This window comes from Calidris pugnax, unplaced genomic scaffold, assembly GCF_001431845.1.
Source record: "Calidris pugnax isolate Ruff unplaced genomic scaffold, ASM143184v1 scaffold28, whole genome shotgun sequence".
Taxonomy (NCBI): Eukaryota; Metazoa; Chordata; class Aves; order Charadriiformes; family Scolopacidae; genus Calidris; species Calidris pugnax.
In genome coordinates this window covers 19,453,600-19,481,559 of record NW_015090842.1, presented here as the reverse complement: position 1 = coordinate 19,481,559, position 27,960 = coordinate 19,453,600, and the positions used below count along the sequence as shown (strand labels likewise).

At 38.0% G+C, this 27,960-nt stretch overlaps 2 protein-coding genes across 3 annotated transcripts in view; one reads left to right on the top strand and one right to left on the bottom strand.

The window, feature by feature from the left end:
* Positions 1-2: 2 nt before the first annotated feature.
* Positions 3-27,818, bottom strand: DUS2 (dihydrouridine synthase 2). 2 transcript variants are annotated; one of them, XM_014942108.1, is made up of 16 exons: positions 27,775-27,818; positions 27,294-27,433; positions 24,337-24,382; positions 22,344-22,435; positions 21,392-21,435; positions 20,540-20,600; positions 17,556-17,603; positions 13,948-14,013; positions 11,116-11,186; positions 10,511-10,597; positions 8,075-8,243; positions 6,979-7,100; positions 3,626-3,769; positions 2,369-2,456; positions 1,688-1,761; positions 3-501 (listed from the first exon to the last, which is right to left on the bottom strand). In XM_014942108.1, exons 2-16 carry the CDS (start codon positions 27,414-27,416, stop codon positions 264-266), a joined length of 1,473 nt encoding a protein of 490 aa, XP_014797594.1. In that variant the 5' UTR covers positions 27,417-27,433; positions 27,775-27,818; the 3' UTR covers positions 3-263. The 2 variants fall into 2 exon arrangements, with proteins under 2 accessions (XP_014797594.1, XP_014797595.1); XM_014942109.1 differs by lacking the exon at positions 27,775-27,818 and having other exon boundaries at positions 27,294-27,733.
* Positions 27,819-27,891: 73 nt separating this feature from the next.
* Positions 27,892-27,960, top strand: part of DDX28 (DEAD (Asp-Glu-Ala-Asp) box polypeptide 28) — a 2,129-nt gene continuing 2,060 nt past the window's right edge. Inside the window, exon 1 of the mRNA XM_014942169.1 lies at positions 27,892-27,947. Coding sequence (XP_014797655.1) covers positions 27,892-27,947 — 56 coding nt within the window. The remainder of the gene's footprint in view (positions 27,948-27,960) is intronic.

Below are 27,960 nucleotides of genomic sequence, written 5' to 3'. Positions count from 1 at the left end.
GTTTTGAGAATGTCAGATATTTTTTAAAAAATTTATTATTTTGGATAATCTTCTCAATATTCTTTAAAATCATGTTGCTGATTTATCCTGTCTGGAAGGCACCATAGGGATAGTGAGTGGTGAACAGTAAACATCTCATTGGCATTTTTCACAACTGGGGAATTAATCCATCTCCAGGAGAATCCAAACGAAATGTGAACAGCAAGATATACAAACAGGAGCTAATCTGTAGCCGCATACGCGTGAAACCTCTAATTGCCATGCTATCGTGGCACCTTAGGCACATTCATGTCAGAAGTTCCTTCAATAAAATTAGCTTTTTTATGGGAAGGCTCAGCGAGGTCTTCTCCGTGGTCTCTGTTATTCAAACGCTCCTGATCTTCCCTCTTGCGTTTGTTTATCAGGGGACTTTCTCCCTCACACAGCCTCCCCTCCGGGACACCCAATGTTCTCAGACAGACAATAGCTGCAGCCTGCTCTGCCAGTTTCTTGGACTTGTCCCTGAAGAGCAAAGCAGACACAGCACAGGTAAAAGTAGAAACTGAAGTCTCTACGCTGCCAAGAGCCAAACAGTTTCCTGTCTCTGATGCAACATCATGAAATAAACATCTCACAGAAGAACAAAATAGGTCAGTTTCAGAAATTATCTGAACCTTTCTAGGTGCTAATGCTGATGCATCACTCCTGAGGTAACTTTCCTAGAAAATTGGTATCTACCGGGTTTTGTGTCTTAAACACTCTTCTTTTCAGAGGTATGAACTCAACATGTGTTTGGCCCAAGTGCCTGCAATCCTCAGAAAGTTAAGTTTTACAAATATGATCGCTAAACAAAACTGAGTTTTGAAGGATCACTTTTCTTGAAAGACACCAAGGCCCAAATATAATCTCTGGGAGGTGCGCAGGAACTGTTCCATAATAATCAAAATTCTGTTGATTGTGAGAGGGACTGCAGCTTAAAAGATTTGTGAAATTCAGTATTCGAAAACATTCTCTTCTCAAAGTTTCATCTCAGCTGAGTTTAGCTTCCTAAGGTCTCTGAAGAGGAATGCTGCAAACACCAGTCACTGCTCTCTGCTTTTGTCCTCTTCAAAATGTTCAATGCTGAGCTCTAGCTTTGCAGTTAAATCAACTTCGGTGCGAATGCCTGAGGTCACCTCCAGTATTAACAGATGATCATATAAAATACTGTCATTAAACCTTAGAGCAGCCCTGGATGTAACTGTTGATCGGGATCTCTGAGAAGCCACTAAACTGTCCTCTGCTTCACTGTATATAGAGACTGAGTCCTGACTTGTTACTGGGAGCAGATGTGCTGTACTGGCTGTAGATGTTACCTCCTTCAACATCCCCCTCTGCCTTCCAGGATGAGTTTCTGAACTCTTCACAGACTCAATTGAACCAGGTCACCTATTTGCTGCCCTTCCAATACAACCTGTGGACTCATGTACTAAGTGAATTAAAACCTGTAGTGGTTTACTTGATTATGCTAAAGCTTACTTCCTCGTCACATTCAATTCTCAGAAATTTTTAATCCATTCTCCCTCCCAGAGGTAGCTTTAGAAGGCAGGTTTTAGTTGACTTTGATCAACGTCAACTGGAACAAACTGGAGTACCTTTTCATTGCAAGTTTTAAGCAACATTTCACAAACAATCACAATACAGCTGCAAAAACCACTTGATAGCTTACCACAGAGTTGATCTGTATTTTTGCTCAGCTACTGTCACTACTGAACAGAACAATCTATCCAGCGGTCTTTGAACCTGGAGAAAAAAGGAATTCAAATGGAAGGGTGTGTCAAAATCAGTCATGTCATTTACAGAACTCACAACATTGTCAAGGTTCCTTGTTATTCTTGTCTTTACACCACAATTGAGTAACACCTTTAAAATTACTGTAATTCACACCACAAATTTAACTTTGTGTATTTTAAGATTAAAAAAAGAGGAAATTTTTCAAACCGCAAATAGTTTTTGCTTTCAAAAAAAAAAAATCAGCTAATTTCCCTATCTAACCAATCAGTTGCTCCTGCCCAAAGTAGTTCCTACCTATAACAGTGTGCAACAGAGAAAACATTCTGAATCCAAACTCCTTACTTCACAGAAAAAGTAAAAGGATGTCAGTCATGAACTATGTAACAACCTGTTGTTGCAGCAACTTTTCACACATGAATCAAAACCAGACTGAAGGCCTGACTTGTAAATTTTTATTTTCTAATAAAATAAGCCACTGTTTTCATATCTGACGCTGCTTACTCAAGAGCTATGCCAGACTGGGAAGCAGAATTTCTCACTACCAAGAGTCCTAAAATACTTAATTTCATAGACAAGGCAGAGGAAAAAGTTTGAAAGAGTTTCTTCATTGACTCACAGTTTCATAAACAGGCTGAGGATGCTTTTCTTTCCTACACCATTCCAGAAGATACATTTTTGGAGTAATCTGTGGTGGATATTCTCGCCTAGACAGAAAAATTTGTGGTCAACAACAGTACACAGAGTTCTATTTTAAAACAGATAGTGATGCTTACGGTATTACTTCTAGCAGTTGTTCTTTGTGCTCAAATTATGAGAAAAACGCTGCTTCTTTATTATTCAAGTAATATGTCTGATATAACATCTAAAAATCTAAACATTCCTACTAATTCTTCCCAAACATTCACATCCTGTAGTAATAAAACTAGATGAAAATTACTTACCAGAAAGGATATTCTAAATAAATATACGACACGGAACAGAGACGGTTTGGCACTGCTTATTATAAGCAACAATATAAGATTAAACACTTGAAGAATAAAGAAGCTGCTTCTGTTATGACACAGTGGAGTTATCAAATAAAAAAGGGTAGAAAAGGTAGGCATTGATTCAGTTACTTTACATGAAATTACAGCCCCTTATACTTGGCAGAAAAAAATAAATACTGTAAAACCAGAGTATTCAGCCATCAGGGAGACAGGTAATATCTCCTGTAAACATTAAAGCACTATGACTGGATTTGAGGAGCATTTTGTGTCACACTCCTCTTGGGCTGTTTGATAGACTCAATAGCAAACATAGCAACCACAAACATACTGTGGAAAGTAACAACATTTTTATAGGCTTTACAGATTACAATCAAAGGTTACTTAAAATAATACTGTACATTACTCCATGAATTAGATACCCTACGAGTGGAACACATTTAGAAGACTGCAGATAAACCTATACATTACCCACTTAGAAAATGTATTATTAAATTTGTTCAGGACCTTCTATAGAAGTAGTACTCTGTTTTAGTTAAATTTCACTAAAAATAACTGAACTCTATATCTTTGTGTGCTCACATTCTTCTAAGTGCAGATGTTTGAATTTTTTTTTTAATCATTCACCCCTTTTAATAAGTTAACTGAGAGAATTAAGCAGTCTCAGGAAGCCTGGAACTAAAGAACATCTTACAACACCCGAACAGCACCGGAAGAGTGGTGATGCTAGTGATGATGTAATGACATACACAAATTGCTTCATAAAAATCCACCTAGTAAGTGCTGCTATGAAAATTATTACTTTCAAAATAATGACATCTGTCACTGTCAAAATACACAGTTTTTATTTGCAGAAGCAAGGTAGTGAAGAACTTAATTGGTATGCTTACTTGTCAAATCTAACAGCCATTTTTATTACATCTGGATCTTCCATTTGGTCATCTTCATCTTGTGTCTCAGTTTCTAGAGATGTTTTCTTTGCTTCGAAAATAGCTGTTGTTTCTTCATAGAAGTCAGCCATTTCAAAGACTTCACTAGTCAAACAGAATGTCTTTGTATTAGAGATCACCTTGTGAATTTTTGTATCACATTATGATAAAGTACAGAAATCAATTATTTAAATAGAGTATCTATGTACAAAGAATCACATGAAAGCGTGGCTATTTTCTGCACAGTGACATTATACTGTTTTTCTTCAATTCTTATCAAACACTGTTGACCTACAAATAGGAAAAGAATGTTCTTACTTCCAGGACTATACAGTCAATTTTCAGCCTGAAAGTCCAGGCAGAATCAATCAGAAATGCAGGTCCTGCAATGTTCCAAGTTATTAGCTCAATTAATAATTAATAATTTGCAGGTGGATGAATTAGCAAAGAATGTCTCCAATTGACTCCTGGTGCATCACCTCCACAAGGGCAATGTGAGTGAAAAGTAGGAAATAGATTCTGCTTCTAATTTTAGTATTTAAAAATACTATAAGCAATAAACACTGTAACATCTAAATACCTCAAAATCTCAGGTTTTCTGACTTCAGAGTATTATTCACAAGCCCTAGTAAAAGGGAGGAAGCAGCTAAGACCTGGGTCAAAGGCAAGAGCCTCAAACCCTTTTAAATTTTGGATCCATAGCAGGCTGCATCTACTTTCAAAAAATGAGACTATTCATTTTCTTTATCGTTCAACAACAATAAAGCATTCAGCATAAAAAACTTTAACTTTCCAACTGTTATGAGATTGCTCATTGATATAAAGCTGTTCAATGACGTAATTAATTCTGGTCACAAAATCTCCAATGCTTTAAGTGGAAAATCAACAAAGGTGAATAATGCTAACTGATGCTTCTAAAAGAAGACAACTTATTATGTGCTGTTATGTAATTTTTTTGGTCTGAAATGCAGCAGGCTGTTCTCTTGCACTCAGTATTGAGGTTAAAACCTCAAATGGCTGTAATATGCCACCACCACCAGGAGACAGCAGTATTAAGTAGCATTTTTGTCTGAAGATATATAGGTGCACTGAATGTTCTTGTTATCTGGACATTAACCAGACTGTTTAGAACACCGCTTAAAAGGTTGAGTCTGCTGATAGAAAGCAGTTTTATAAATTTTCAAGTGGCTCGCTCTCCGTCTCTCTGTCACGCACACATGCTGCCTAAGCTAATTCTGAAATTGGTATCGCATCACACATGCAAAAACTGATTACATTCAATTTTGGAAGCCCCTAAAGAATTGTTAGGCGTAGGCAAAACTTTTACCCTTAGATCTCTATCCAGTGTTTAAGTGTATAAACTGTGACCCTTCTAATTACCTGTTTATTACCTGTTTAAAGGCTTGACTCTTACTTAAAATTTCTTTTCTCTCCGTACTACACATTACTATTCAGTCAGTAAAGAACACCATCACCCTTTTGGCTAATATTTATTTGAAGTTGTAAAAAATTGTTTCAGTTTCAATCTGTACTATATCGCTTCTAACCAAATTGGAAATCTATAGGCAAAATAGATGGTAAGTTACTATAGTAACTATTGTTAAACTATTTACATGGTAAAAGTGAAAAGTAACTTGAAAAGTGTAAATGTTGTTCATGGATTCCACTGCTCCTTTATGATTAATGAAGACTAGCTCCTTTTATATAAAATACAAATTCATCTCATTGTATTGTAATGTAATAGTCATGGACAGCAGTGTTTATAGAGAGGCAAATTTGGTAAATTGTAACGAACTGGCTGAAGGATTACAGGCATTTCCATTCACACAAACAGAATGTAGGGCCTGCCAGAAAACAGCACCTCCATTTGCAAAATACTGCAAGCTTTCAATATTTTACCCATTTTCATACATGCAAGATAACAAACAGTTTGAGACTATTTATTTCATAAAAACAAAGAGACTCTCTTCTCCTCCATGCCCTCAGAAGAATAATTATAGCACACAACATGGATGTCACGTGCATCCTCAGACCTTTCTTTTGTTCAGTTTGAGATGGGTCCAAATCTAAATTCTCCTCCATTCTGTGTGAATTCTTCAATCACATGTCTATTTTATGGTTTCTCTCAAACTTTTCCTTCAGAAAGGGGTAGACAGAAAGTCTCCCCCTTTGAGAAATTTCATCCAGACTATTTCAGATCCCCAGGATGAAGAGGTTCATTAAAGCTACTATGTTTCCTCAAAAAGGTAGTCATGCTTCATTAGCATATTTCAGGTATGAAAAGCAGCACGAAAGAAATACATTTAAGTATCACGTAGACAACCTTCATACATCATTTTGAGTTTATCTCTAAGTGTTCATTTACACCAAGCATCTTATCATAAAAATTCCAGTAACATTAAAAACCCCACATGCAAAAGGGAAAGTAGAATAAATAAATATATCTCAAAGAAGACAAGCTCCGCACTATTACCCTCCAGACTGCCACTACAGAAAGCTGAAACTTTTCTTAATGAAGTAATGTCAATACTGGATAAATGTCTGAAACTCAGTGAAGCACCACTCAAATTAGTATGTCGAAGACATAGACAGTTTTAGGGTTAAAACTTTAACACTTGAGCATGGAGGAAACCTGGAAATGCTTACTGTATTATTCCACATCTCACTAACAGGAATTTAGAAGTGTCAGGCAGTGCCACAGACAGAGAAGTCGTTTGGAAGCTTGACAGAGAGTACAATTCCCAGACAGTACAATTTTCCCCCGTTTGGCACTGGTGAGGCTCCACCTTAAGGGCTGTGTCCAGTTTCGGGCCCCTCACCACAAAAAAAGACATTGAGGGGCTGGAGCGGGTCCAGAGAAGGGACACAGAGCTGGTGAGGGGTCTGGAGCACAAGTCTTGTGAGGAGAGGCTGAGGGAGCTGGGGGTGTTCAGCCTGGAGAAGAGGAGGCTGAGGGGAGACCTTCTGGCTCTCTCCAACTCCCTGAAAGGAGGGTGTAGCCAGGGGGGGTCGGTCTCTGCTCCCAAAGAACAGGCGATGGAACAAGAGGAAACAGCCTCAAATTGCACGAGGGGAGGTTCAGGTTGGAGATTATGAACAATTTTGACACTGAAAGGGTTATTAAGCCTTGGAATGGACTGCCCGGGGAAGGGGTTGAGGCACCATCCCTGGAGGGATTTAAAAGACAGGTTGACAGTGCTTAGAGACATGGGTTAGTGATGGGTTTTATCAGAGTGAGGTTGATGGCTGGACTGGATGTCCAACCTAGACAATCCTACAATTCTATGATTCTTATTTCTGAAGTATGTACTTACCAAATCTCCTGTGTGGACTGCGCAGCGTGCAGCTTCTTACCCTGAGTAGTTTCCAGCTGTTCTCTTAACATCTGACACAAACAGTATTTTGTGTTGGTATAGTGATTATCATATCTTACTGCCTGGAGGAGACAGACAAAATATATAAAAACGTACCAAACAAATTTATCTTATATAATTCTCATGTCTCTCTTGATTAATTTCAAAATCCTTTTTGAAAGGCAAACCACAACAAACAGTTTTTTCAATAACATATTCAAGAGTGCTCATGAATGTGAGTATAATCTGATTATTTCAGCATGCTTTCATGAACAGAAGTTTAGCTTATTCATATAAATTCATTCTATGTACTTAGGAAGAAAGAATTGACCAGTTTACATAACTGATTAGCAATACAGTGACATTTTAGTAAGTATTTAGTTAATGGCAGTCCAAATTTTTAAAAAACAAAATACTTTGAATTGATTACATGACCAAAGCCACAAATTTCCGATTAATTTCCTATCACGTCCCTAAAATTTTGTATTTTGAATCACAGATAAAACTTTATATAGTAGATGACTCAGCTAATGAAGCTATAGATATACAGCATTACTTCATTGGCAAACCAGTCGTTTCGCTTCCCTGCTGTTAAAAACTCTGGACAGTGTTTGTGAAAAGCAAAAAATTTCTCAAAATGACTCTAGCAGTAACTGAGTATTTAATATTCCTTCACTTCTCTGTTCAATATTATTTGTATTACCGTAACATCAAGAGAGTTGGCCTACATATCATTAGCTTTTCAGATTCCTAAACATTTTTAGGTAGCCTTGAAAAGCCTCATAAATGTTCCCAAGAAAGTAGGGTTATAAGTATGTACAAGAATAATGTTCAGGAACAACTGTTTTCCAAATACAGATTTCTGAATTTTTTTTCTGAACAAAATAAAATAGAAGTAGTAGTGGTTGATTTGCAAAACTCATGTCATATGCAGTATGTTAAACTGTCCCCAGAGCTTAAGTCTTTGAAATTAAGAGGAGTTAAAATACTGTACCAAGATGTGGATTGACAATTCTAAACAATGTTATCTACAAGTAAGATCTTCCAAAAAACATACATATTTGATGTAATCTTGCATGACATCTTTCAAGGGGAAAAGACCCTCTTTTCTGAAGATGGATGGGTTCCACATGGCGGCACGAGCTATCATGACTGATGAGGCACCTGTTGCTTTCTGGAAGGTCTCAATGTCCGTATATTCTTTGATGAAGTCATGAGATCCTCCACTAAAAATTAACATCACTGTTATAACCATGAAAGTTTTATTTGCTATTACTTATACTTTAACACAACCTTGTATTTTCAGTGTGGTATTACATTATTAATGGCAGCAGAATCTACTTAAGATAGTATCTCAAATGTAAGATAATAAATGGGCCTGAGAGTTTCATTAGCAATGGCTCATTAAAACATTGATTGTATATAATATTTTTCATGATCAGCATACTTCTCTTAAAAAAGGAAGATGTTTGTTGTGAAGAAATAACATACTTTGTGTTTTATACAAACTGTGTGCTTTCATAGAGTTCTTAATGGACAAAGTTCACAAAGGATCATATCCATGTTGTTTGGAAAATGGGAACAGCAGTTCTGTAACCTTCAGCTGCACACTACCTGGGCTGGCACCAGTGGTGCTGAAAACAAGTTAAGCATGGATGGAATCATTCAGTACTGGCACTAACACATGCAGAGCAACTACAAATAGTAATTCCAAACCAGTCACAAAGCACTTTTAAAGTACAATAAAGTTGCTATTGTACTGCCTCTGCAAGCAAGTCAGACATGTTAGCAAGCAAAAAGAATATTTAAACCATCTTTTCTTTCTCTTAAAAGTTTCCCTTTGCAACATCTTTTAAATGTAAAGTAAAAGTTGGACTTCTGAACTATCAAGAAAGAGTAGGATTCTTTATCCCTTCAAAAGTGAAAACACTCTCAAATTCGAAATAAAAACTAGAGAACGATAAATTGCTTTAAAACCAGATATTTACATTGTGAAAACAGCACAAGCAAGCTTCCTGCACTTATGGAAGATTATTCCATAAACACAGTATCATTCTAGAAATCATAGTACCAATTCAAGTTTTCTTGCTTTTCTTTAGCATCAATCTACTTCCTTTTACTCATTCCTGTATCATGGACCAAATATATTTAATAAGCAAGATTCCAAGTTGTACATTTTGATTTCTTTAGAGGGGGAAACGTTTCCCTAAGTGGATTTAAAACAAAGGTCATATCATTTTCAGAGAAACCATCAAAAAAAAAAAAAGAATGGTTAAGGTTCGTTCAGCATTTTGGAACACTTGCAAAGAAGTAAATTGATATAGGGATTAATTAGAAGCAATTTATTAACAATAAATCTCTGATATTTTGTATCTTAGTTGCACACATTTTGTATCTTAATTGCACACATTGCACATCACAGAAAGGACTCACATAGAGATAACATTTCTGTGACGTGTAAAAGCTAAGAAAAATTGTTGGCCTCATCTTTTATCCAGGCAAACAAAGCTTTTATGACAATGCACAATGTGAATTTTGCTTTGTTTTTTAATTCCATATTGTTTAAAAAAATTTTCTGAAAACTAGAAAGGGGTGAACCACTGAGAAGTGGACCAACAAAGATTATCCGTATGGAATACTTCCTTTATCTAGAACAGAAAAAGGTTTTCTAACTGCAAAAATTGTGATTTCCAGTGTATTTTCTACATGTACATAGAAATGTGAACAGGAAAACAGTTCTCAAATTCCTGATCCAAGTATATGTTTTGCAGAGATGCAGCTTTTCCATGAATTTCAAGATCAATGAAGAGAGAACTTCATTTAAGGACACTGCTTCTCTGCCCAAGGGTATTTTACTGCTACTTAGAGAGAGATGAAACATCTAAAGATGTTGGTCAGATACAACTCAGGACAGTTTGATACTTTTCATTACGTCTGCTTTCAAAATTGCTCTTTAAACTTACCAGTTTGCAGCTAAACTTTTCTGAGTTCCTTATTTTACTATCCCAGAGTTACTAAAGGATCTATCAATACAAGCAGAGTGATTCAGTGGCATCATGTCCCTACGTCTGGAGACTAAGGAGGTCTCAAGGAAAATGTGAGGCCACAGAATATCCCACTGGTTTGAGCAGTGGGAAAGGTGATCTCTGGTGTGCAAGTGTCCCAGACGCCCAGCAGAAGGGTTATAACCAGTCACTGCACAGGGCTTAGAAGCACAGAGAATTCAACTGCTGGATGCAATCAGGAACAGCTCACTTAGGAGAGACTTTGACACACGAAAACAAAAATTTTTTTACAAACAGGTAGAACTTTTAAACTAAAAACTGAGGTAAGGTGGTATTTCATACAGCCAACTTCTGGCACTGCCACCTCTATTCGGATGTGATTTTTGGTAATGCTTAACACTGTATTCACCCCACATGAAAGATCTTCCTGCACTTGCAAATCTTAAGTACAAGCACCTTGCAATAATGAGCTAATTAGCCCAACTTACTTTGCTATTACTGGAATGGAGACTGCTTCAGATATGGCTTTGATCACATCACAGTGGACAGGGTGCTGAGGTCTCTCCTCCTTCTTCCTTTCCAGTAAACAAAAATAGACAAGACCAAAGATTTCCTATGGAATTTGTAGGCATCTGACTCACAGCAGACACAACTCAAGGTTTATTGGGACATACTTATTTCCACTTATTAATATATTTGATGAAATTTTACTTTTTTTTTTTCTTTAAACACAAGAGAATTCTTTCATATCAAATAAATTTTAAAACACTGTTACTGTAATTCCATATCAAGATAAGCAGCATTTTTAGATACAGTATGCAAGATAGTTTTAATTTTATTTGGTCTTTGAGACAAAAATTTTAGAAAAATAGTAACAAGTCATTCAATTCTCTAATTACTGGCCTGATTTTCTACACCACCGATTTATTTAGCAGTTGAAATCAGAACCACATATTGCATATATTACATAATACATAATTTACTCTAGATATACATATAGAGTACATTCTAGTCATATTTTACTGTGCTTCATTCATCAGCAAACTAAAGAAAAAATAAAAATTTAAGTCTCTCTTGCCTGAAATTGATTTACCTTCCATGGACCGCAATGGCAGCAATACCAGTTTTTTCTATTCTCTTTACCAGATTCACAGTATCCTCAACCTGAGGGATATGGGAAAATGACATGATTTTAGTTCAAAGCAAAAGGAATAACTATCACACAATCACTGTACAAACAAATGTTGGGAGTCTTTTCTTTTATCAAGAGCTATGATTCTTGTATTTCAACTTTAACTCCCAATAAAGAACTACATATTATGGCAAAAATAAGAACCATTTTCAATATTTCCTTGAAACTATAGATAGCAAACTTCCTCAAACCAGGTAACACAATACTCTGTAGTAAGAGAATATTTTCCAACAGGTTTTTAGACCGTCATTTGAAAATGACACAAAACACTTGACTAGCAAGTCCTCTCTAACAAATACTCTGCAAATTGTAATTAAAATGTATTTTAATAAGAGGATGCCTTCTGAAATCAATGTAACACACAATCACACATCTATAAATATTCCTCTCAGATGTGTCTTTAAAAAGCTTACTAGTACCTAAAAAATTCTAATGATACTTGTACATGACATCAAAAGATACAGGGGAGAAAGCGGAAACTCCCAGTATATCTTCAGAGGTAAGATACTGTTAAAAAGATAAGGCCAATTTTCTTTTCAAAATCTGGAGAATGATCTGTGGCTCATCACAAAATTAGCACATTCAGCCTTTGAAAAATGCAACATCTCCCTCCCAGCTGGCACGGACATAGAGACAGAAGCTCACCTGCTGTTCTGATGGATGGCATGTTACGCAAAAGCAGCTTGAAACAAAAAGGAAGAGGCTCTAGGATAGTAGAAAATAAAAGGGAAAGGTGCCAGTTCTTTGATTTCTTACTTTAGTACCTCAGAATGAAAACGATTCCAGAGTTACCAACTCTTCTCATATAGGCTTCATTTGTTCTTTTAATCATTTTAAGTGCACGTGTAAATGACTTTCAAACAACAGGTAGCTCAGGTACAGCTCACCCATCTACAGAAATGTCTATCCAGGTCATATGCAATCATGTATCTAGGCAGGTAATTAAATACACAATTGCAAAATAATCAGTCATTAGAAGAGAAGGTACATGCACAGGCACTTCCTTTTGTAAACACAATTTCATCAGTGAAATCTTCATTATTAACATGAATGTTGGGAGTTAGAGAAGTGACATTAGGGCTCGGTCTTCCCCTCTTCAAGCAGACTGCCAAGAAATTCAAAGTTCATCACACTGTGCTTACATACACATGGGGTTACTCTCAGTCTATTCCACATCTGGCAGTTGCCTTCTAAAACTAGTGTGTCATCTTCCTTTTTATTTAGTGCTTATCCACCAGCAAAAGTTTTGGGATTAACTCAGAGGTACAGAAGTACTTAACAGAAGTATCCACATTTGGAGTTCAATGGAATAAGGCCATGTAGACATTAATGTTTAGTAGCTTTTTGACTCTTTAAATTAGAGAGGAAAAATGAAGTTTGGCATCTGATGTGAGCAGCTAGAAAGGTGACCTGGTTGTAAGGGGAAAATTACTGAACTGAAGAAGAAGATCTTCTGAAATATTCTGAGAGAGAAAATTAATGCCAGCCTCAAAACTGTTAGTCTGGAAGCCAGAAACATCCTTATTAAGTGCAGCTGGGTACCTAGAAACCAGCAACATCCTGAGATACCATCAATAAGTGCAAAACCAAGGAGCCATATCAGCAATTTATCATCTGAAAAGGTAAAAAATAGGCTAGAAAAACCAAGCAAGCAAGAATCTGTAACCGTCATTGGTTGTTCTAACTGCAAGAACATGAAATCAGTCTGGAAAAAATGAAAAATTCATCTGAAAGAACAGAAAACAATCATCTATTAGCTGCCCCAGGTGAAAAATAAGAATTAACAGAATCTACTGGCTGCTCGAGGGGCGGTGGCCTATGGCCTCTGTGTCTCCATGACATAAAAATAATTTAATTTTCATCCAAAAAGGAGCTTCTCTCTCTCTCTGAGAGCTTCCCATGCTGCACATACTTTTCCTAAACAGGTTGAACTCTCTGCACAAACTTCCTGTGAGATCTTGGACTCTTGGCAGGGACACCTGGCCAACTCCAGACTCCATGACACACATGGCCTTTGGAGTCTCTGTCTGCTGTTTTATGGGTGCCCCCTGGGCCTACTTTTGTCTTTGTGCTTCTGGGATGGCTGGGTCCCCTTCTGGGATCATCAGTTTGTCCTTCTGTCAGGGATGGTTTGGACCCTTCTGGGATCTGTCTAATGCACTGGATACCAGTGTTACTACTATGAACATACATATCTATTTATATGCATATAAGTAATGTTATCTGCTGTTACATTATTGGCAAGTTTGCTTCATGGGTGATAAGTCTGTAGTACCTTGTAATAGTATATACCTACTTGGTTGTTGCTATCATTGATTGCTGCCATATTAATAATTTCTATTATACCACTGATTGCCACTGCTAATAATTTGCAATAGCTATAGATAGATGTATCTATATCTTCCTTTATTAATCATAGGTATATTTGCCACAGTGATTTTTGTGGTATTTGTGGTAATTTGTAATAAAGTTTAGAAATTCAGAGGATAGAAGCCTCTGTGTCCTCGTGTATCATGGAATCCAACAAACCCACAATCACTATCTCTACCACCTGCAGGTCAGATAACCCTTTAGGTTGTGACCACATCCCAAACAGAAATTGCAATTCCAAGCATTATTTCACAATAACAGGTCTAAAATGCCAACGTATTAGAATAACATATACTTCAATTAATTTTAAATCACAGAATTAAAACCAATTAAACACTTTAACATAATAATTTATGTTCTTACTGAGGGCAAAATGCGTATTTTGCAGGTTACGGGTTTACAAATTCCTTTAACAAGGGTAGTCAGTATCTGGAAAGGAAAAAAAAAGAAGACAAAACTGTGATCACAACAGTGACATTCATAAAGCTCTCCTTTCTCTCTTGGAAATACAAAAAAAATAGAACAACGTAACACTAGTTACTGTTTCTCTATAAAGACTCTTGCATGCCAGATGAGCACATGCAGTCTGCAGTTGAGTACAGATTTTTATCCAATAGATATACAAACCTATTTCTAGTCTAAGCCATTTTTATTTCCACCACTTTTGTTAACTGGATTTTTACAGAGCAATTAACTGCTGCTGGAGTTTCAACACTGCTTCTAATATGAGGTGACCAGTATTCTCTGATCATTTCAAAATAAAGTGCAAAAGCTTTTCATTTTCTTGCAATTGTTTTCACAGTCCGTTTTCCAGTTGTGAGTTTCTTATAAAAACCAAAGATTTCCTAAAGAGAATTTCTTTTTTTTTTTAAATGAGAAGGCCTTCAAATGGAAAAAAAAAAAAAGGAAAATATCACGCAACAACATCATTGAATCTTCTGAAAGAAAACAAAAATTGTAAACCGAATTCCACACTTAACACAAAGCACATTTTGTTCATTAAAACAAACTCAGAATAAGCAAAGGAGCAGTTCTTAGTTTAACCATTTAGGAGCTGAGCTACAGAAAGAATCTCCTTCTCACAGGCTGAATTTAAGTTGACCTGACCATACCTAAAAGGGCCATATAATGACCTATACACATTTAGTCACTGTATGACTATACAATAAATGGTACCAGAAATACAACAGCTCTATAAATAAAAAAGAGTGGAAACCAGCTGATCCTGACTGTTATTAGGAAACTGACCGTTTTCCAACTGGGTTTTTTTTTGAGATATTATCATGCATGATATTCTGAGTATATTTCCCTTGTATAAAACAGCTGGAACTGCAGGTAAATTATTTCTTTCACAGTTGTGTACACTATGAAACTTGAATTTTGTTTAATGTAAACTGCACTTATTAGTTTCCCAATACAGAAATGAGCTGTTATATCTAGCACGCACAAGTTCTTATATTTAGAACAGCTGGCAAGTAATTAGTGTCACCTTGTGCCATCTACTGAAATCTTTCCTCCTGTAAAGCAGTAAGATCTGAGATAATTATCTAACCCTTTCCTTCGCTTTAGTATTTTTAATTGGTACTATTTTTTGCATATAAATCAAACTGAAGTGACAACATTTTCCAACCAACATCACTACAACATCTTTCTTAGAATAGCACCATAAGCAAACCTTTGAAGTTTTTTCAGTGCCAGTCTCATTGAGGATTCTAATGTGAGAACCAAATCCTACACTTTTTAATCATGTGGAAAGCTTGATTTGGAGCTGCAATTGCAGATGTGTTTTGCAGGCTGTAAGTTTACTTATCCCTTCGCAGTTAGCTAAGAGTAATTTTCATGCCTAAGATTTTGCTGCCTATTAACATCTTAAATTGGAAAGAACAATTCAAAATTTTTTGAACATCAACTTCCCTGCTCTTCTGAAGGTTAAAACACAATGTAATGACTGTAGAGGACAAGGGAAGCTCTTAGCAATCATATTTACTACTGCCTCTCATTCCTATGAGAAATGTTTTTACCAGATTTAGCAGGCTAGAAGTAAATATTTTTCTCTCAATTCCCACTCTTAGTTTTTTTTCTTTCAGCCTTCATCACCTCACACTTCATAAATTACAGTTTAATTCTGGGTGGTATCACTCACCTTACCTAATTCATAGAAGACCATATAGGCCTCAAAAAATCTGGAGTCTGGTTTCAGTTCTGTCGCCTGTATTGTTGGGTGACTTTATGCAAATAACTACACTTATTTGATCACAGGATCATGGAATCAGGGAATTGTCAGAGTTGGAAGGGACCTCTAGAGATCATCCAACTCCCCTGCCAAAGCAGGGCTGCCCAGAGCACATCACTCAGGAGCATCCAGGCGGGGCTTGAAGATCTCCAGAGAAGGGGACTCCACACCCTCCCTGGGCAGCCTCTGCCAGGGCTCTGCCACCCTCACCCCAAAGAAGTTCTTCCTCATATTTGAGTGGAACTTCCCATGGTCCAGCTTGTGCCCGTTGTCCCTCGTCCTGTCACTGGGAACCACTGAAAAGAGTCTGGCTCCATCCTCCTTCAACCCACCCTTTAGATCCTTGTCAGCATTCAGAAGGTCTCCCCTCAGCCTTCTCTTCTCCAGGCTCAAGAGCCCCAGCTCTCTCAGCCTTTCCTAAGGGAGATGCTCCAACCCCTTATTGTGCTTCCTCTTTTGAAAAATTGATACTACCTTTCTCTAAAAATGTTCTGCGATCAAGACAGGATCACTTGTACTTTTGTTTTTCCCACCAGCTAATGAAAGACAGAGTAATAGGTCCAGTCTATTCTATTTAAATTTTTGCTTTGGCACAATTAATAATGCTTCCAGTTGCTGAATGGTGAGTTTACACAGCTTGGCTAACAACGTGACTCTTGACTCCAAGAGATTCTTACATTTGGCAAAAGGCTAACACTCCATCCTAGGTTTGATGACACGCTCTTCCAATGGCATGTCCTCAGAGAACATAAATGACACAGAACAACCTGCTTTCATGTCTGATTTTATAAAGAAGGGTAACTAAGCAATGGATCAGCTTGTTGAATCTGTAGAAGTCCTATTGGCCTACAAAGCTGAATGGTGTTATCACAGTAAGAGGAAGGATTTAGAAAAGAAAGACTGATGCAACATCCATTTTAGACAGAAGGAAAAGGCATGACCAGCAGGGATCAGAAAGAGACTGGCTATCATTCAGAAAGAAAAAAATAAAAAAAGAAAAAAAGTCATGCAGATGACTGAAGAAGGTCTGATCGCTTCAAAAGACTGACTGACATCAAAGAATCCTTAAAAAAAGAACCACCCAAAAGGCGGAGCAATGTTTTTGGTATTTTTGTTTTGTTCGGATCTGCATAGTTTTGACAGTACAAGAAATAAAGAATAACTACCTTGAAACATTTGCCACCATGATTCAGCTGTAACCAAGAGGTGAATTGTAAACTAGAACTGCCCTCAGGATCTCTGAAGGAGGATGCAGTGAGTGACTAAAAGCTAAGGGGAAGCAAGACAAAGTTCACAGTCAACTCATCTAAACTACGAAGAAGCAGGTCTTTAAACAGAAAGAAAAGAGCTATATGATAAGAACGATCCTGGAAACCCAGAGCAATATCTGAACTCAGTTTAACCTCAGGAAACTTAGAAGTCCTTTTTCATCCTTGTTCATAGGGTTTTATACAGATTTACATGCATATGCACATGAAACTCCTCCTTTCACAACACAGCACCATGTTGTGAAAGGTCTGAAACTGAAAAGGAAGAAGATAGCAATTTTACAGTCAGAACAATAACAAGGAGAACTAAATCAGGATTAGTTATCCATAACCTTAATTTCAGTATTCAAAATTGATTATTCCACTCTGGCTTTTACAAATCTGTTTCCTCTGCATTCATTCCTGCTTCCAGCAGAGCACAGTACATAATACCTTTCAAGGCAGTTCAAAACCCACAAGGTGATACTTACAGACTCTATTTTGTCAGGATCAGACAGCAGTGCTGCTCCCATACCTCCCTGGGGAAACACACAGAAACTGTTCATTACACACTAGGCAAACTTATTTCCCTACTCAATTATTTTGCCTAATACGAGTCTGCAGAAAAAGTATGATGTTACATTAAAAAAAAAAAAAAAAGAAAAATGGAGAAAATGCAAAATCTAAAATGCAGGAACATTAGTGAACACTTTGGTGAAACACTTCCTAGAACTGTGTCAGAATAATTAGGTAGTAATTCAGGACACCAACTTGCTCCCATTACTGTATGGAGCAGAGAGAATTTCAAAAAGTCATTTTTAGCAACTGTAATCATCTGGTTTCTACTCATTAAATGAGAGCTGAACACATTTATTGTTTTAACATTATACACCATATTTGAGACCGCTTGATGTCAGCAGTTTCTGTATGCACACGGCATTTAGAAAAACAAGCCAAGACAAATTAAGTGGCTGTATTAAGTACAAACTATGAACACTTTAACAATTTAATATTTTAGCTGTTCTTTCTGCACTATCTCATCTGCATACATAAATCTGGAGGCCAACAGGCAAATGTAAGAAATACATTCAAAATTCTATGAATTTTACCCTAGTACAGGGTGGACGTTTTGATGTTTTGTTCTTAATTATGATTCCATGGAACGATGAAATAGTCTTCCATGTAATCAGTTATAATACAGAAGAAAGTAATAAAGGCTAAAGAAACATTACATCAGACCGTTATGAATTTAATGACATGTTCTCAACATGACTAGTTTCTTGGTAATACCACTTTATCTCAAAAGCCATCTAGTAGAAAAACAGAGTAAGAGAAGAAACAAAAGAACCTAAATACATAAATAGACTACAGAACATGGGAAATTAAAATTTGAGTTTAAAAGAATGTGAAATATTTATTTTCACCACACCTCACTTACCTTGTCATTTTCATAAGCTATCATTGAAACAAAAACGTAAATGGGATTAAAACAGAAAAACCCTAGAAACGTATGTAGGCAAAATTATTCATAAGTTAGATGGGCCATATTAGAAGAATTTAAGCAATTATTCTTCAGAATACAAGCCAACCTACAAAACTAAGTAGTGAAACAGAAAATCCCCCTATAAATTGATCCATCTTATGATTTTCCTGCACTGTCACACAGTACTTTCAACATTGACCATTGCCCACACCTCACAGACTCCAAAGGAAAAGCAATCTTTGTGATGCAAAAAGATCAGCCCTCCCTTATATACTCCATGTACCGCCACTAGGACCCTTTGGCTCTTCTGCTCCAAAACTCCACGGCAGTCTGTCCTTTTATTTATTTAAGGCATTGTGATCTAAAATAAACCCTTTTAAAGTAGTTTTATCAAAAGATAAGTTCCATTAATGGAAATCCATTTGGACAAAGCATTCTTTTCTTTTGGCTGAAAAACTGAGAAAGGAGGATGATACACTTGTGGAGTAGAGTCAGCACAATGTCATGGCATCATGCAAGGTACGGGCATGTTTGGCAGTGTCACCTTTGGCCTTTACTATTTGTCTGTTTAAAACAATATTGCTTTCATGCACCAGATACCACATTTCAATCAGCCATGTATTTATGTGCCAGATACAACAAACTGCCACAGAAATTTATTTTTTTTTCTACTGTGAAAGGGGAGAGGGGAAGAAAAATCAACAAACTGCCACAGAAATTTATTTTTTTTCTACTCTGAAAGGGGAGAAGGGAAAAAAAAAAGTTTTATTTGGTTTGACAAAAGAAAATATGTATGATCTATAAAAGCTCAGGGCAGATCTCAAGCTACCATTTACATTTGTGCTCTTGCTTTAGTAAAAAACCAGTAAAAAGCTTCCAGAGGTAAAGACAGGTAACACAGAAACAGGAAGTGAAAGTACTGCCAATGTGGATATACTGGCTTTTCTGTTCAAAGGATGAAGCATTACAGCTTCACATGACAGAGAACTTGTTCCAATGCTAAGAACGGTGGTGCTACAAGAACTAGAGGACAGAAAGCTGAAATGCATCAGCCAGGCTTCTTCCCTGGAATCAAGTTTTAAGTCTTCTAAGTTGAAGTTCTTTTTGACACTAAGTGCAAAATTTCTCTTACCTATTCTGCATGAACATCTGACATCAAAATGGCTAGCTCTGTGGCCTAATTCATTGATACTTTATCTACGCATTAACTGACTTCACAGCGCTAACAACCAGTTTGACCATGCTGTTTTAGACACAGATGACAGAGGACTAGTTTAGAATGGCATATGCTTAACTAATAAATAAATAATTCATGTTTTGACTGACCCATCTTCCTCTCACTTAAAACCGACCAGTAACTGAATTCAGCATAGCTAAGTTGCGAATATTTACTTGCTTACATGGCAAACTGTGATTCCTGTTTTTATTAAGGCTAAGCAGAACATATTTCACTCATCCAAAAAATTAATGACCCCAGGAAAACAAACAACCCCCACCCCACTCATCTCACCCTACAGAATTTACTTTTAAATGCAACATACAACATAGCCTGTCAGAGTTTTCAGAATTCTAAATAGCTTTAATGTTAACTTTGTACAATAATACAATTTAACAACCTCATTACATTTTTCTCGATATTCAGTGGTTGTCTTGCCACAAAATACAATCACCACTTATTCAGTGGTACCCATCCACACCAACCTGAGCTCACAAACTTCATACATGCTTACTCACTTCAGGCTATGGGATATTTAATTACATGACCAAACCTATTCCTAAGGGAGATTTCTAATAGACCATGTCATTTTACTGTATTAGGGCCATAACACCTTCAAGACTCTTTTGTTTATTGCAAAAAAATAAACTCAAGTTTACCTGCATAAAAATTTTGCTGTTTCAATTTGTTCAACCCAGAAAACCAGAAAATACATTGCACACTCCATACCTCGAAGTAAGAAAAAGCTTATTTAAGAGCAATCAAAATCCACTTGCCTTAGTAGAATATTCCTTTGGGCATCCCATGTTGATATCAATACCAGCTACATCACCCTCTCTGAAAGAGAAAAAACAAACAATTAAAATATTTCTCAACATATTAGAATATGAATCAAGAAAGAGACATCTTTCCATGAAACTTGTTCCATCACCATTAAGGCTTAAATGAGAATTTAAGGTTAAGTTTTTATTTAAACTTCTGAATTTTTAGCTTCTCACTTAAATAAGTTATGTATTTATTTTAACAGTGGTCTGAAGATGAGTTTGTCACCAGGTTTCAATGACCAGTGTTGTGAAGAAGCTGCAAAAGCTCATCTTAAATATGTCCATATAGGATATATCCAACACTAAATTCACCACTATCACTAAAGCAAGTCCTATTGAAACTCTCTCCTATTTATAATGGAGACTTAAAAACATCTCTTCAAAAGGTTTGAGAGACACTTTTCATTTCTGCACAATACTTTATTGGAAGCTTCAAACCACAAATGGTAAGAGAAGTTTTCAGGCATATTGGTCTGACTTGCAGGTGTGCCATACCCAGGGAAATGTCACACTGGAGAGAACAAGGACACACTTGCTGCACTAGCAAAATGCCATTAATCCCAGGACAGAGTTTATGCAGCCGTTGTTTTGAGCAAGAATTACTTTAAATGGAAGTTGCAGTTACATCGTTATACCCCTGGACTTTCAAGGTGCTACATTTTACCATGCAGTTCCTACAGAACTTTTCTAGGTCCTATCACAATATCCCTGCAATCATAAAAAAAATTCTCTTCCATGACATTCTTCTGTACAAGAATCCCAAAAAACCCTGTGGTGGGAAGGGGGTGAGAGAAGATGACTTACACAAGCTTAGCTACTGCCAGAGCTCTTTCAGCATCTGCTGAACCCTGTTGGTAAAACAAGAGGATTTAAAATTAGAAAATATCATCACCTCAAAAAAACCCAACTCCTTACTTGCACATTTGTGTAACTGTATTTGCTCTGAACATTTAAAACAATTAGCTAAAGCATGTACTAAATCAGCCACGGAATGACAAAAGGTGATGCAAAAAGGGATCCCCAGAGGCCCGCCCATGCTCATGACCTGCAGCGGTATCGGACGGTCTTATCCCATCACCATTAGATATTTATCACCTTCTTAAGAAGCTCCACGAATAGTAATTCTACAGGCACCAAGTTCCCTGGCTATCATTACCACTGAAACAGGTCTTTTGCTGTATCTAATGCAGTCCACGCTTCTTCCTCCCTCCCTTCCCCCAACCCCCACCATCTCTTGTTCTAGACAGAGTGGTCTCAAAGAACAAATCACCACCTTTTTCTCTCCAGCAGCCTTTAATCCAATTGTGCAATGTCAATGCACACACTAATCCTCTCTTATCCACACTAAACAATGCCATTTCTTTCAGTCTTTCCAGTGAGACTGTTTACTTAACAGTGCAAGACTTCAACATGTGATCAAACATCAGCATAATTTATTCTTGGTATCCATATGTTTGGAAATATATCAAAGATACCTGTTACAAAAACAAGGTGCTGTCATAGAGCACAGAATTCCTCTTAACCACCTCTTCCAGAGACACCTGTATGGAGAGCTTATAATGTAGCATCTTGACTGCATGTGTACCAACGGATTAGAAATTTTGCAAAACATTTGGTTTGAAACTTTACCTCCACCTGAAGGATGAAGAAATTGAGAGTCTGCAACGCAGTCAGCTGCTTTAGACTTGGATTAATGTGACGAGCACTACCTTGTTTAACTCTGTTATCAGAAGAGTACCTGCGGGTGGTTTCTTACCATTTGAAAGACAACATGGTGCCTCTCCCTCTCACAAGTTCTGAAAACAACTCTTTCATTAGGTGCAACAAAGTCCACCGTTTCAAGTACTTCTGTATGAAACGAGGAACAGATAAAACAGACAAAAAATGATATATAAATGTAATCACAAAGGAAGTCACGTGACTATGTGACCTGTATATAAATGAAATGCTATCAAGTAAGTCTTCCACAAACAGCAGAACTACTGGCACCATTTTTCAGGAGGAGAAAGTAAATTTGTAGTGGACTTCAGCTCCCCAACAGGGACACTACAAACAACTGCTTCTCGTGCCACTTGGCTGGGGAGATCTTACAGAATCACAGAATCTTCATGGTTGGAAGGGACCTTTGAGATCATCGAGTCCAACCATACATACACACAAAAAAACCCCAACACTCTGGGTCTCCAAGGGAATCTTTTTAAGAACTTGTCTGTGAAAATCGCATTAGGTCAAATCTAGACCATGGATCTCAAGTTAATAAAAGGATGATAAAGAGTAATCTCTTGTATGTCTTGCTTCCTTAAAGCAGTAAACTAAAAGGTGTGTATATTATGTCACAAAGAGCTAATGTTTATAAAGACTCATGATTGGAAACTGTCTCTGAATTTGTTTCTTAGACACTATCAGACTTTTCTTGAAAAATTAAAAGGCTTTGTAACTAATATTAATAGCTTTGCTCAGGAAATTAGATCTTATGTTAGCACAGACACATATAAAATTTCTGAAAAAACCCAACCAACCAAAAAACCAAATAAAAGGTTTTTTTACTGTTTATTGGGGTCCAGAGAAGGGCAATGGAGCTGGTGAGGGGTCTGGAGCACAAGTCTTGTGAGGAGAGGCTGAGGGAGCTGGGGGTGTTCAGCCTGGAGAAAAGGAGGCTGAGGGGAGACCTTCTGGCTCTCTCCAACTCCCTGAAAGGAGGGTGTAGCCAGGGGGGGTCGGTCTCTGCTCCCAAGTCACAGGTGATGGGACAAGAGGAAACAGCCTCAAGTTGCACCAGGGGAGGTTCAGATTGGAGATTAGGAACAATTTTTACCCTGAAAGGGTTATCAGGCATTGGAATGGGCTGCCCAGGGAAGGGGTTGAGGCACCATCCCTGGAGGTGTTCAAGAGATGGGTTGACATGGTGCTGGGGGACATGGGTTAGTGATGGTTTTTGTCAGAGTTAGGTTGATGGTTGGACTAGATGATCTTAAAGGTCCCTTCCAACCTAGACAATGCTATGATTCTTTACTATAATAGCATACAAAGGCAGCAGAGAATGAGAGGCTGAAGCTAGTATGTAAATACAGAACTGAGGAGGATAATCTATTATTACTAACGTCATTATTTGTCTTTTTAACCCACGTAAAACTAAAAGCTTTAACACTTCAAACAATGCACTGGAACTTTAATGTCCTGTCTATTCCAGCTGCTAGCTTCTTTCACCTGCTGCCTGGAAGCATAATGCTGAAACATTAGTAATGCATTTCCAACACTAATGGAATTTTTCTTAATAGAGAAAGACATCATTCCAGGAGCTAGAATTACAAAGACTTACACTTTAGAAGGCCTGTACCTGCACACTCAGTGACCTGATCTCTGTCAAAGAGTTTAGCAGAAAACTCATAGAATCCTTGTAATAAATTAAATCAAGGATGGAGAAGGAACTTGTGTTACGTCTAAGAAGAACAACAAACTGTGAGTTACTAATACATTAGCCCTCTCCTCCAAAAACATTTGTGCTTTTCCTGAGCGACTGACTGAACTACTGAGATTCCTTAAGAAGGGAAATAGAAAGTTTGAACTGCAGAGCAGCAAACAGGTATAACAGAGAGCTTCAAAAGCTTGATTTTATGACCCCAGACAGTGTTTTGAGAGAATATACGTACTGATATCACTATAAAATTATTTCAGAGAAATAATTACCTGCTCTCTTAACTTGAAAAAAGAACACTCACAGACATTAACAAAATAAATGCTATACTTGCCATTTATAACCCTCTTACACTGCAGCATCTTTATGTCAATCAGCTCCTAGAAAGAATGAAAAATCTCAGTGAATTGAAGTGTTTAAGCCCCCCAACTCTAAAGAGTTACTCATTTTATTTAAAAGACTAACTATCTTAGAGATACTAAATACAGAAAAAGAACACAAGTGAAAACAAGAGTTTAACTATACAACAAGCTCAACCAAAGTTCTAAAATATGAACAGAACATATGAACGTGATATGTTTACATAGTTTTAGAAGAATCATTCTGCTCAAATACCTATCTAGCAAGCTGGAAACGAAGCAGACAAACCACCTGGAGCAGAAGGGAAAGATAATGCTATAACAACAGACCACCTCAAGAATCAATGTAGACTTGTACTGGCCAGACACACAGGTGAACAAAACGACAGCATTAAGCTTTAAGACTTCTTCACCTTACTCCTGAATTTTAACAGTTCTCTGCATTTGTTAAAAGACAAAATGAAGCTTTGTGTTGACCTTTGCTGGAGAGCCTAATACACAGCCATATTTCTTCTAGAATTTGTAGCTTTGCTTTAGAAGAAACCCAAAACTTCAATCTACATATATTACTGTAATAGCAGATTTATGCAATTCAATTTATTAAGAATACTATTTAAGTCATTTTCTCGTATGTATCTCAGCAACTTGACCACAGGCAATCCTTTAGACAAACCGACTGCCTTTAATTGACATAGGGGTACAGCTTGAGCCAATATAACTTGTTAGCTGCTGAAATAAATATGCAGCTGTTAATCCAACTGTTATATAAATTGAGAGAAAACCCCACTATAGTATAGTGTTAGATATCTGAAAAGGTTTAGTCTACTATACAGTCTTTGTTTTAGCAAATAAGACAAAGTTTAAGAACTGCTGATTTACAGGTGAGGGATAAACAGTCAGTAAATGATGCCAATCTCAATCTGTTTGCACTATACTGCAGGTTTTGTAAGTAGCACTTTTTATTTAAGTTTTTAACTCATGGTCCTCGTGAGGTACTGTTTATGTTCAGTTCTGAAACAGCTTTGAGTTCTAAAATGTTGATGGAACTAGGGGGGAAGGACTGGAAAGCAAAACAATAAACCAGAAAATAAAATTTTACTCTACAGAAATGAATTTACAAAATGCAGTTATTCATGCTGTTCAGTAGGCAAACAACTGCAGTATAATTGCCTAAAATAACTGTTCTATTTCATACTATCCCATTAGTTCTTAAGAAAACCTAAAGAGGATAGTTTTTCTGATAAAATCTGTTAAAAATAATATCTAGAAGCAAATGCTAATCCATGTCAAAAGTATTTTAACTCTCCTGTCTCTCAACAGCAATGTGGGAAAAAGGAAAGATAATGTAGGAGACCTTATTTTTGAGGTGAGATGAGGAAAACTACAACAGGTTTTTGTCTACGGGAACAGCTTCCACGCTACAAGTTTTGTTACATAGTGCAACTTGGTAAGTAAGTTTGAGGGCCTCTTTTTTGAGTTACTGTTTCTCTGGAATTGTGACAAAAAGTATGGAGAAAGCAGGAGAAACTGCTTTAGCTACAGAGTTCGCAGTGCTAGTTTAACTAACCTCAAGCTCTGCAACTTCAGTAGTAAGCAAAGCAATACCTTTATTGGTGTGGTCTGTTGTGGCTTAGTTTTTTTCTTTAAAAAAAACACAAACCACAACAAATTCTATATTACTCTCTTCCGCCAGCTTCCTAGACAATGGCCCTGTCAGTGAAATCCAGTAACTGCTCAGTAACAAGGTTCTTTGCCACTACTGAGAAGCACAGGAGATACTGGAAAAGTACAAAGGCTGTCTGAAGCCTGACTTGCTTTTAGTGTTTAAGACTTCTAGATTCTGTAACTCCATGCTTGTGACTTCTCTCTACGTGATCTACGGTTAGCCTCCCAGAGAATGAAAAAATACATATTCTCACTTAATGCCATGTAAAGCAGAGAGATCATTAATTCATAAACTGGGAAACTCTTAATTTTTCTTTGTCACAGAAGAAAAACACCTTATTACTCCCAATTTTATGGTAGAGTGCCGTATTCTACTGAATTTTGAGATGTCTCCTGAATCATCCAGCAACAACTAATACTTTCACATGGTACTGATCCAACTAATTAAATATCATTCGTAATTCTAGAAGCTAGAGACAAAAGTTGAGCTGTGGCCAAGATAAAAAACAGTATATTGTCTGTATTTCTGTCCCTGTCCCCCCCGCCAAAGGGCAGTGAGCTAACTCACCAGAGAGCTGCTGAGAAGATTGAAAATGGCACATTCTGACAGTTCGTTTCAGCCTTTTCCACTGGCACAGATCAAACATTCTCCAGGAAAGGCAGTATCTAAGCCATATTTACATTATGTTTAACTCCTTACTGGTTTTTTTTGTGGTTTTTTTTTAAATCTTGGCTGAGTCATGTAACTTGTAGCAGTGCCTACCTTTGAGAAGAGCTAATAAGAGCGCTAAGGGGGAAAATGGGAATGCTGATGCACTGCAACAATAAGGATAGTGAAGACTAAGTACCCTGAGTTAGAGAGCAGCCCTAGCAATAATATCTACAGCAAACTGTGTCTGGACTTCAGGCAGCTTTAAGGGGGATGTACGGATGCTCCGGGTTAGCACAGCAGAACTATCCGGGTGAGAGTGTGGGTCAGTCTAAAACTTCCTTCCATGTTAGGATTCTATTCAATAGCGAAAAAATAAATAAAAACCAAAACACAGTAGAACGTGAGAAAGTTGTTATGGAGTTTTGTCCAAGTGAATCGAGATTATCGACCACTCTTAAAATACGGGTTTGCCACAACTTGAAGACTGCTCAAAGGGATATGTCTAAAGCCATAGAGATTCTTCTTTCCCAATTCTTCCTACCGCAAACAAAGTTTATTTGTAGATTTCTTAATAATAATAACGTTACCAGAGCAAACTGCCTCATCTGCTCCTACCTCGCAGTACACGATATCGGCACCGTAGTCCAGGGCCAGCAGCCGCATGGGCAGCGTCCCCACCCGCACCATGGGAGCCAGGATCTTCTTTCCCCTAAAACACAGGGGGGTGTTCACCGTCATCCCTGTGCCGGGGCTTCCTGAAAGACAAAATCCCGGGGTGGGGGTGGGGTGCCGCGGAATTAGAATTAAACGCCCAGAACTTTCCTTCGGCGGGCGGGGGGCAGCGCGTGACCCTGTCAAACCGGACAGGGCTCCCCCAGCAGCCGGCGGGCCCGGCCGCAGTCGCACGGAGCCGCGAGGGAGCCCGGTGGAGATGTCGGGGGGTGCTCGCGGGCCCCTTCCTCCGCCTCTGACAGAGCCCCCCTCAGGGCCACGTTTGCTCCCGCGGGGCCCAGCCGCCAGCTGAAGAGGCGGAGGGGCCGCCGCTGTCTCCTGAGGTACCGGCCGCGCGCGCGCGCCCCCCGCCCCCGGCGCTCACCCTCCTCGCGTGGCTCCGCCGCGGCTCCGGGGAGTGACGGGGAGGGGAGGGAGGACCGGGGAGAAGCGTCTCCTCGCGACGTCATCGGGCAGCGCCGGCGCCACGTGAGGGGCCGCCATGGCGGTGAGAGGCGGCGGGACGGCGGCCGCCCTCCCGCTGCTCCTGCTGCTGCCGCCGCGGCGGATG